This window comes from Zingiber officinale, chromosome 6B, assembly GCF_018446385.1.
Source record: "Zingiber officinale cultivar Zhangliang chromosome 6B, Zo_v1.1, whole genome shotgun sequence".
Classification (NCBI taxonomy): Eukaryota; Viridiplantae; Streptophyta; class Magnoliopsida; order Zingiberales; family Zingiberaceae; genus Zingiber; species Zingiber officinale.
In genome coordinates, this window is record NC_055996.1 from 113,489,967 (window position 1) to 113,501,381 (window position 11,415).

Below are 11,415 nucleotides of genomic sequence, written 5' to 3' on the forward strand. Positions count from 1 at the left end.
GGTTTAGTTTGATTTGATTAAAGTAGTGTTTTGATATTATTTAAAATTAGGATACATTTTCGACGATGACAATAATAAAGGGTATTGTTTTATAAAAGTGATGTCTGTTTTTTATTTTAGCCCTTCCTTGTTTCCTTTTCACATTTAACACCCTAATAAGGTGGCATTAATGAACAAAGACAAGTCAAAGTCGTCATCACTCATCAGCCTTCCCCGTCAGATTAATTGCTTGTTAATTCCGGCACAACAACAGCGTAGTAGACCAGTTGTTGCCTTTCCACTACTGCCGCTGCTGCTACCTCCTTATCAATCCTTCCTTGCTTCCTCCTCCCCTCGCCTTCCTCGCCGGAGACACCACGGTAGCGATGATGATGGCCATTTCCTCTTCCCACCGCCTCTTCCCCTCCTCCTCCACTTCCGACGGCCACAAACCCTTCAGCAGAGGCACTTCTTTGAATTTGCCCCGTTCCTCATCTTCCTTCGACCCCAGAACGACGCAGGTGACCGTGAGGAGGGGACAATCGCTCAGGATTTTCGCCTCGGGCTCCACTCCCGGGCGGAGGCAAGTGGAGGTGCGGTCTGCTTCGCGTCGATTTCTCTAATATCGGTTCTGGTAGCGGAGTTGCTCACAGTAGGGATTTTATGTGTGTTTGCAGGTCGTGTACGATCCGGATGAAAGGTTAAATAGATTGGCAGATGCAGTGGATGACAACGCTGGGCTTTCTCGGCTGTCCCTCTTCTCACCTTGCAAGGTGCACGATACATCTCGAGGCGATAGAATTCGGTTATGTTTGTGATTTTACAAGTTACCGTAGTTATTGATCTGACGTCTGTATCTTTGGTCCTCTGCTCTGCAGATAAATGTGTTTTTGAGGATTACTGGTAAGCGCGCTGATGGTTTTCATGATTTGGCCTCTCTGTTTCATGTAAGTAATATTTATTTGTTGTAGATATTACAAGTTAAATTTTATCAGTTTCTTTGATAGTGCTGCCAGATGAGTAGTATCAGTTTTATTTTTCCATCAATAGTCAATTAGATCTGCCATATCAACCTTGCAAAATTTTGAGTTTGATAGTATTTGCAATCAATATGAATAGTTCAAGCATGAGGAATGTGATCGAGTCCACAAACATCACATTCATGCTATGCATAAATATCTGAAGGTGCATGTTATCTTAAAAATTTGTTTGATTGTTTATTTAGAACATATAATTTTTATCGTTTCTAAGAACTATCATAATCAAAATATAAAAGGACTTCTAGATTCGTAGGTGGTTCATATGTACCATGTACATGCTACCTAAGGAAGGGCATTAGGACTTAACTGATGGAGATTGTTACTCCTAGTTTAGTTCCACATGGGAAATTGAGGGTTGATAAATCTTAGATGGCTAAAATATCATTAACAACTTACTTATCTTGATCCGTGGTTGAGCCCATCATGTTAATGAGCCAGTTTTCTTATTTGGATCAACAATTATCACAAGTGTGCTACAACGAAGGCCTAGATAATTGATGTCAGTGTTTTATTAATCTTTTATGTGAGGAGTATAAGTATAGAATTCAAATTTTCTTGATTTAATATTTTGTTGAAGTAAAGATAGTAGGGGCTGAAAGGCCTATGTAGGCATAATTTCTTGGTGTTGAGTTCAACATGTTATGAATTATGAACTAAATTATTAATTGGTATCTCCTCTTTGTACTCCCCTTCGCCACTTTCCTCTATTAACATGGGATTGCTAATTAAGGCACATGATTTTGTGTCCTGTCAATTACTGTAAATGAGGCCACATAGGCTTCTTTTTAATACAATGGTCACTAATCCTTATGGTTCTGTTTAGAATTGGTTCTACCATGTTTATCATTGTTCTATAATTTTTTGAATTACCATAAATGCCACTTGACTTTTTTTAAAAAAACAACAGTTAGTGATCCTTATTATTCTATTTGGAATTGTTTCTGCATCATGTTTATTATTATTCTATATTTTTTTTAATATTAGTGATGACAACTATCCTTGTTCTTTTTAGAGTTGGTTCTACTCTATGTTTATTGTAGATCTGTAAGTTTTTCGTCTTAGGAATCTATTCCTCATGATTTGCACAAGTGAGGCCTTTTAATTCTAGTATTTTCTTTTGTATCTTATATTTGAGGTGCTATATTTTTACCTATTTAATTTTCAGGTAATCAGTTTAGGAGATACTATCAAGTTTTCCTTGTCACCCACTAAGACAAAGGATCGCTTGTCAGCAAATGTCCCAGGTGTTCCAGTGGATGAAAGAAATTTGGTATGTTTGTAAACAGTATACTTGCATTATGAATTCATCAATTTATGTCTTTATTATTGACTTTGGATTTTGTGATTTTTAAATTTTAGATAATTAAGGCACTCAATCTTTACAGAAAGAAAACTGGCACTGATAACTACTTTTGGGTAAATGTCCATTTATTGAATCAAAGTCTGAATTTTTCTAAATATGTTTATATTCGTAGAGCCTTAAGTTTGTGTCCATCTCAACATTGCTTATAGATCCATCTTGACAAGAAAGTTCCCACTGGTGCTGGTCTTGGAGGTGGAAGTAGTAATGCTGCTACTGCACTGTGGGCTGCTAATCAATTTAGTGGTGGTCTTGCTACTGAAAAAGAGCTTCAAGAATGGTCAGGTGAAATTGGTTCTGATGTTCCCTTTTTTTTCTCACAAGGAGCTGCATATTGTACTGGCAGAGGAGAGGTATGCATCACAATTTTCTAGGACTCGTTAGCTGAACATGCCTCCTTTTTGTCTATAAATTATTGAATTCAATTTGACTCATAACTGCATCTACTTAAGAATCTTTTGGAATGTTTTGCTTCACGATGAATCTCATTTTGATACCTCTAGGGTAGCATCACTATTTTGTTCGAAATGTTGATTGTTATTATACTCTTTCTGGCTTTCCCATTGCCCTCACTCAATTCACTATTTTTCTGGAATATTTCTAGACATTCTGTTTGTATTCTTGTATTTTTTTTTCTTTGATATTTTCATTTAGGAAAGAACACTCCAGTTCTTATGTCAAAGAAGTTATGCCAGAAGAAGAATCAAATTCGGTTATCTATTGATATTATAACAATATAAAAATATATCCTAAAGCATCTATTTGACGACCCCTAACAAATAAATTTTAGCTGTAGGTTTAAGCAAACATTGGGTCATGTTAGAGTTGTTGATAGATTCGTTTAGGATATTTGTGTCTCGAATGAATAACATATAGCATAACATGTTGCCTACTGCCTAGTATACAGCATTCACATGCCAAATTAACATGTAATTTGTCTCTAAGATATAGGCTGGTTGCAAACAGGAATTGCCATTAATAGTTAACATTTGTTCAAATCTACATGCAGTTTTTTTTTTTACAATGTCAGCTGTGCAGTTGACGACAGCTGCAGATATTTGGATTTTGAACATTCAATCAAGTACATCTTATTAAATATTTCAATTTAGCTGATAAGATTATCACCACATCAAGAATAACGCCAACATCATTTTCTTTTACTATATTCAATCTTATTGTTTAATTTATTTATTTTTATTTTGTTTCTTAAGTAATGATATTTCGATCAAATCTGTTTGCATCTAAATATAGAAAAAATGTTTTATTTTTCTGTTTGTTTCTAATTCTACTTGTGAATATCTGACATTGTAGTTAAAGTTGTTAGCTAGGATGAGAATAGATCCATTATTTTTTTCCCTAAAATTCTCAAATCTATACCTATCTTCTTAAGTTATGTTTCTGTGAACATTAATTGAGCAGAAATAGTAAGATCTCTATTAGGTTCAGTGGAAGTTTAGGCACCCAGTCTCCATGCATCAAGTATGATATATTAGTGCATGTACTCAAATAAAACTAAAATTAAGGATGAATTCAGATATATGGGTTGGGTGTGGTTAATTTTGCCAACTGCTGGATATGTTGCCATCCATAGTTGCAAATCAACATAAAGTAAGGCTAGATTTACTTGGATGGATAACTAAGAGGGGGAAGGGAAGGAGGGAAAGCAACACGTTTATGTACATTACTGATCCCTGATCCATGTGTGATTTTATAACGCTTCCCTCTTCCCCCTCCCCACTTCTAAAGTATTTAAGATTTTGATTGGAAATGTGTGAAACCGACTTGCCGGCAGTTGAACATCCCTTTTCTTACTACTGATAATTGCTTATTTTATTTTTCTAGTTTTCATGATAAATGAATCTCTTTACAGGTTGTTGAGGATATTCCACGTGCACTGCCAATGGACTTGCCTATGGTTCTTATAAAGCCTCCAGAAGCTTGCTCTACAGCTGAAGTTTACAAGGCAACAAATTGATTAGTTTGCTTAAAGTCAACATCCATAAGTACATTTTCCTTGAGATTGTTGTACTGAAATTGAGTTTCCTGTGCAGCGATTCCGGCTAGACCAAACTAGTTCAATTGACCCCTTGGTGTTACTTAGGGAGATCAATGAAAATGGAATATCTCAAGATGTTTGCATCAATGATCTTGGTAGATAGTTAGCATGTTAGTTTCTGCTTTTTTATGTTTGATCAATTGTATAACAATGGTTATTTTGCAGAGCCTCCTGCTTTTGAAGTACTCCCATCTCTTAAACGGTTGAAAAAACGTGTGCTTACAGCTGGTCGAGGAGGGTACAATGCTGTACTAATGTCAGGAAGGTACGTTGGTTACCATCTTTACATAATGTTGCTATCAAGATTTGACTTTGTGGAAGCATAAATGGATACTATTATTGATTATATTCTGTATTGATGCATGCAAAATCCTTTGCACCACTGGATTCCTTGGGATTTTGGTTCTGTAAAGGGTTTCTACTTGCCATATGATGGAAATAGTATTTCTTCCTTAAATCTAATTCTCTATGGAGATATTTATATTCTTTACCTTTTCATACTTGTAGTAATAGTTAACTTTTGAGTTTCTAAAAGAGGGCGACAATTAAGTAGAAAAGGGAGGTCTTCTATATTACTTTGGCTTCTTAGTTCCAAATTTAGTTAGTTGGGTAAGTTTTGCATAAGAAACAAATGACATAGTAGATGAATATTTCGAGGAACAAAAAATTTCTCTAGTATTTTTCATGTTTGTAGCAACTTGAAGCACACATCATTTTTGTGATGTTCTTAGCAAGCATGAAACAAGACAAGACTTAAGGGGGCGTTTGGTTTAGGGGAATAGGAGTGGGGAATGGGAATGAGAATCATTGATTGCCATTGTTAATGTTTGGATTACAGGAATAGGAATGCAAATAAGGGAATGAATCCTTGAAATTGGGTAATAACTCATTCCCATGTACCTCCCCTTCAATGAGCCATTACCCTATTTTCATCAATCAAAATATTCTCTTATTCCAAAAATACCCTTGACCTAAAACTAAAATTTTCTCCCTTAATATCAAAATATATTTATTTATTTTTTCTTTCATATCATTTTTCTCTCCTTGTTCTCTCTCATCATATTTTCTCTCTCATCATTTTATCACACACTTTCTCTCTCCTATCACACTCTCTTTCCTTTTTTCTCATTACACTTTCTCTCTCATCATACTTCTCTCCCCTCAATCTCTTCCATCGCACTCTCTTTCTTCTTTTTTTTTCATCGTACTTTCTCTCTCATCATACTTTCTCTCTTCTCAATCTCTCCTATCACACTCCCTTTTCTCTTTTTTTCTTATTACACTTTCGCTCTCATCACACTTTCTCTCTCCTCAATCTCTCTTGTCACACTCCCTCCTTTTTTTCCTCAATACACTTTCTCTCTCATCATACTTTCTCCCTCATCATACTTTCTCTCTCCTCAATCTCTCCCATCACACTTTTCTCTTTTTTTCATCACACTTTCTCTCTCATCATACTTTATCTCTCACCATACTTTCTCTCTCCTCAATCTCTCTCTCATCATTTTTTCTCATTACATTTTCTCTCTCTTCATCCTCTCACATCGTACTTTCTCTCACATCATATTTTCTCTCTCATCTTCTCTCATCATGCTCTCTCCTATCACACTCTCTTTTCTCATTTTCTCTCATCACACTTTCTCTCTCTTCATTCTTTCACATAATATTTTCTCTCTCTTCATTCTTTCTCATCACACTTTCTCTCTCATCATATTTTTCTCTCACATTCATCTTTCTCTCACATCTAATTTTTTCTCTTATTTTTCTTTAAGGGTAAAAAGGAAAATTTTGATTTATTCCGATAGAAAATATGCAACTAACCAAACATTGTTTTTAAGAGTGATATTCATGCTCATACTCATTCCCATTCCACAATACAATGATTCTCATTCCGATTCCTATTCCTAGGAAAGAACCAAACGCCCCCTAAGATCTTTCACACTTGGATTGGATTTTTTTTCCTAGTTATTAGGATGATTTAAAGCACCATACATTTAAATGGATTCATAGAGAGAGAATTCAAACTCATCTGGAAGGTTCTGTTGGAAGGTTCTGTTTTCATTTTTTGTGCCCAATCCAAATGTTAAATACTTATAAAGATCTATTCTAATGATATTGAGTGGGAGCTTTCATCTCGTATTTTTTTTTTTGTTTGTCTGATAGAACTCTAGCTTCTGTACTGGTGGTGCAGTCAAGGCACTCTGCCTTTGCACATGCACGGGAATATTTCAACTATAAATGTTGTAATGATAATAATAAGAATTACATTTATTGAATCACTCATTTCTTACCATTTTCAACCATCATGCTCAATTTTTTTGCACATGTTTCCAACAGCGGAAGCACCATTGTCGGCATCGGATCACCTGAACCTCCATCATTTGTCTACGATGATGAGGAATACAAAGATGTCTTTGTATCAGGTATATTTGTGTAATTCCCTCATCCATGTGGCACCTTAGCACATGTTTCACTTTATTAAAATTCTTTCTTGCTTAACCATCCTTGTATCTTGAATCTAGATGCATGCTTCTTGACACGCGAAGAGAATCAGTGGTACAAGGAACCAAGTTCGTTGAATGCCTCATTTAGCGACAATACAATTTCTGGAGTCGGACCAACCGCTGAATGATCTATTTGAGATAATTGCTCTTTCTTTTCCTGATCAATTAGATCTCGATGAGATTGAGCATATATAGCACATTGCTGAGGATGAACCAGAAGAGATTTGTTCATGGCAGTGTTATAGAGGTACCTTTGGAACAATTGTAACTCGTCGAGTGATTCTACTTTTAGTTAGCAATATTTGTACTGTTTTATTGCATGGCATCTGATACCTTTCATCCAATAAGTTAATTGTAAGATTACTAAATCGTTCGTTGTTGAAATTCATGAATTGAGTTATGAGATCTTAATTTTTTAAAATGTGCTTGTTTGCTGATTTGTTGCCAACTAGATTTCTTTTTGTTCGCCAAGAGAGTAACTATTTGTATTATCGCATTGTCGTCTCTGATCTGACTTTCAGCCATTCATGAAGAAATGCGCCAGGCACGTAGGCTTAAGCAATACAAGATTTAATTTACAACGGATGTGGTCAGCTGCTGAGGATCTGAAGGAAAACATTTCAGTATCTTTACGTACAAAATTAGTCAAGGTCAAATAATCCACTAGCATTGACTAAAGAAGTTGAAGCAAACCATAGAAAATTCAATAGTCAACAAACGGACCAAAAACTCCCACCACTGTGCCATTACAATGAGGACATTTATCATGAAATAGGAATGATACTGGTATACAATGACATTTATCATCAAATAGGACTGATACTGGTATCAGTCAATTTTAGTTTTAGCAACTTTGTTATCAGCAAAATGACACTACGGATAGCATTGTCAAACCGCAATTGAATTTCTACTCGCCAACCTTTTGCAAAGACAAGATGGCCCATGAGATGAACTTTTTCTTCTTATCATTGGGATACACTTTTTTTCATTTCTTGTGCCTAATATCAAATTAACCATCAAATCTATAAAAAGGACAAACTACCACCAATCGTGTCAAGATATGATGTCGGGCCTCCAAGGCGTAGCTGAGTTGGTAACTAAGTGGTACACTTGTATCAATGGATGAGGGCTGGAGTTGCGACTGCCGCAAATAACCCTCCCACTTAGGAGACTGCTCAGTACTTTTTACCTCCTTTCATCTCACTGTGGGGCTGATGAGGAACGTTTGACATGAGCGTTATCATAATTTTACATCAAAGATAAAGATATGATGTAGGATCTTTTACCTATATATATTTGTAATTGGTTGACTTGTCGCTCTGATAGGTGACAAAACATCTTGGTTATCATTTGTAAGGGTTATTCCTGAGATTTGGAGGAAAACAAATCTTGTACTAGAAAAAATATACCAAGTTAAGCACAAAATAACTTAATTTATCTCATCAACAATACAAATATTTCTTGATAATTTCAATTGCTTAAATAAAATCAATTCAATCTTGAGTACCTTTATTATTAAAATACGACCGATTGACTATTGATTTTCTTTTTAACTGCTTGAATCTACAGATTAGCAAACACAGTGCTATTAGGAAGACAAATTAAGGTAACAAGTTCATCAACCGAGTGCAACAAATTAAGGTAACAAGTTCATCAAAAGAGTGCAATAAAACTATTAAGATATTTAACTTGAAGGTTACATGAGATGTAGGGAAAGGGAACTACAGAAGACAATGAAAGGATAACAAGTTTGCATGATCACCTGCCCTTGAGTGACTTCCCAATGTAAGAAGCAACAAGATTAAATTATATATTCTATCTGTGGCCAGTTTCTTTCATTGCTAACGATCACAAAAATGTATCATTGTAGTTTATGCTGATAGAAACGTCTACAAAAGTGTTTAACTTTAGCTACTGAACAAAAATTGAAAATTTAGATGATTTAGAAGCACAAATTCAATGGTATAAATATTATTCATCTATGCAGCATCTTTATTTTATTAGCCTTAAATGTGTAGAAATGTAATAAATGTTACAATTATTTTGCTGGGGATATGTAGTCGTACTCGATGCTTGGTTTTTCTAAGACTAATAACAATAAATAGGTTGATTGGCCTAAGAACGCAAGGTTGATGGATCGTCTGTTGCGAGCACTTTTTTATTTATCCTGATGACCAATGAAACACTTCCGTGGGATCGAGACCGATCATTCAAAATTAATCGGCGTAAACTAAATACCCATCCACATCAACAACCATGAAGCTCAACCATACTTCGTCACTTCCTCCCATGATGACTCGCATGCACATCAACCTTCTTTTCACTTGACCAATCCTATTATAAACCTAAACATGTGCCTCTTCTTTGTCCCTAGTCCCTCTTTCCGTCTTTTTTCCGCTCTGATGAATTCTCCGCCAATGCCAGCTCGTTCCAACTTCACCAATTTCGCACCCATCTTGGCCATATGTTTCGCCCTCTCCAGCTTCGCCTCCTTCGCCTCTATTACCTCCTCCGCCGCCACTTCCAACTCCCCCACCTCCTCCGCCTTCGCCATCTCCGTCGTCAACTCCTCCGCCTCCTCTGCCATCTCCGCCTCCACTGATACGGGGAATATTGGGAGCCTCCACATAAGCCCAGAGGGTCAATCATCTTACTAAGGTGGAAGTTAAAGTTTGGGTGGTTCGCCCCAATCGGGTTGTCAAATTTGATTATATATATATATATATATAGCCATCAATTTCTACATACTCCAGGGGCTCAGCTCCCCTGACTCAGTGTCATGCTCTGGTAGTTCAAATGCATCCAGCTAGTCAATTTCTACCGACTCACTCAATGCCCCCGACTCAGTGCCCCACTCTGATAGTTCAAATATGACTAGTCGATCGGTTTCTACAGACTCCAAGGGCTCAACTCCGCCGACTTAGTGCCCTACTCAGGTAGTTCAGATACAACAACCGGTTGGATTATACCGACTCCAAAGACTCAACTCCCTCCAACTTCTTAAAGATGAATAGTCATTCAAACTGAATAGCTTGCTCAACCCCAAAAGCCCCTGCCTCCTACTTCTTGCTCTTCTCTACTTGGTCTCACCACCCCAACTTAGTACCTCTTAAGCAATGTTTTAAAAGCGCGAAGCGCGACGAAGCGTCGAGTCCAAGCTTTAAGCTTTATAAGTTTAAGCGAGCTTAGGACAATTTTAAGCGTAAAAAAGTGTTTTTTATTTTTAAATAAAATTTAATTATTTTAAACAAATAAATAGATCAAATAATACTTAAACATGATAAATTTAAGGTTCATGCATAAATTTCTCACATGTTTAGAAAGACAAAAGTCACAAAGTTTATAATATCCATTAGTTTTCAGTTTTCACAATAAAAGAGCATAAAAAACTAGATATTATCTAATTCCTTGTCTGATTCTAATTCGATCTCCTCAATTTTTCTCGATAGCAGGCAGTTAGGGGGTTTATGGTAGATTATGGCTTTTCTCTCAAGAGTTGAGAGACGTTGTGTCTCTTCGTTTTCTCTAAATTTTTTTCCTTATGTTCTTTAAAAATTTACAAATCAATTAAAATTATAAATAAAAAATCGCGCTTAAGCGCTATTAAGCGCGCTTAATCATGCTTAATTTGGTCATACTTTGACCGCTTTTTTCCCTGCTTTCACCTAAAGCGAAGCTTTTTTCCTCGCTTCGCGCTTAAGCGCGCTTAATGACGCTTTTTAGAACACGGCTCTTAAGTGAGTCAGGCTCCTCAAGCCCAACTGTCCGTATCCTTCATGGGCCAACACCATAATAAATACAGCAAGGGGAGGGCCAACACCAACGGTACTATAAAAGGAGTCCGTTCCTGCGGGCACAAATATGCAATCATCTATGCATGCTAAACTTCATTATTGTTCATCTTCCACAATTTCCTCCACTAACTTGAGCATCGGAATAGACGAGTCGGGATACCCCTAGCCTTCCTTCTAACATTCCTTTTCCTCTCTATTTCCCTTGTCTTGTAGACACTCTTGACTGAAGATCTTCCATCTTCGGCTTCCTTCTCCTAACTTTTCCTTGGTGGTCTACGACATGATCAACATTAGCAACAACTCACCGGTAGCTCATACGTCAGCGCTTTCAGGAAGGATCTGTTGGAGCAATCTAGTGTGACCCTAGGTTTTGATGTTTGGGTAGAGATTTAAGTTAGGTTTATTATTGTATTTGATATGCATTGTAAGTGTGCAGGATACAAGTACAACAACATAAGTCCAAGTGTGACTTGGCAATGGATGAAGTCCCGGAGGCGCGACCTCTTGATGTGCGTAGATTATATACTCTTTTATGCATGTTTTTATGCACATTCACATACTTTGAGCATGCTTGATCTATGCATTTTTATACTTCCAGCTTTCCTTTTAGCATATTCACTCTTTTGGTTCGGAGATCTGCTTTTTGTGCATTTTCTGTATACAGGAGTCGAAATTGGTGAAG

At 36.5% G+C, this 11,415-nt stretch overlaps 1 protein-coding gene across 1 annotated transcript; it reads left to right on the top strand.

Annotated features, from left to right (window-relative positions):
* The first annotated feature begins 227 nt into the window (after window positions 1-227).
* On the top strand, window positions 228-7,360 carry LOC121988994 (4-diphosphocytidyl-2-C-methyl-D-erythritol kinase, chloroplastic-like). The gene is made up of 11 exons (XM_042542757.1): window positions 228-572; window positions 657-752; window positions 858-926; window positions 2,185-2,289; window positions 2,379-2,435; window positions 2,532-2,732; window positions 4,250-4,342; window positions 4,431-4,530; window positions 4,601-4,700; window positions 6,773-6,858; window positions 6,958-7,360. The coding sequence occupies exons 1-11, from the start codon at window positions 366-368 to the stop codon at window positions 7,065-7,067; spliced, it is 1,224 nt and encodes a 407-aa protein (XP_042398691.1). The 5' UTR covers window positions 228-365; the 3' UTR covers window positions 7,068-7,360.
* Window positions 7,361-11,415: the final 4,055 nt, after the last annotated feature.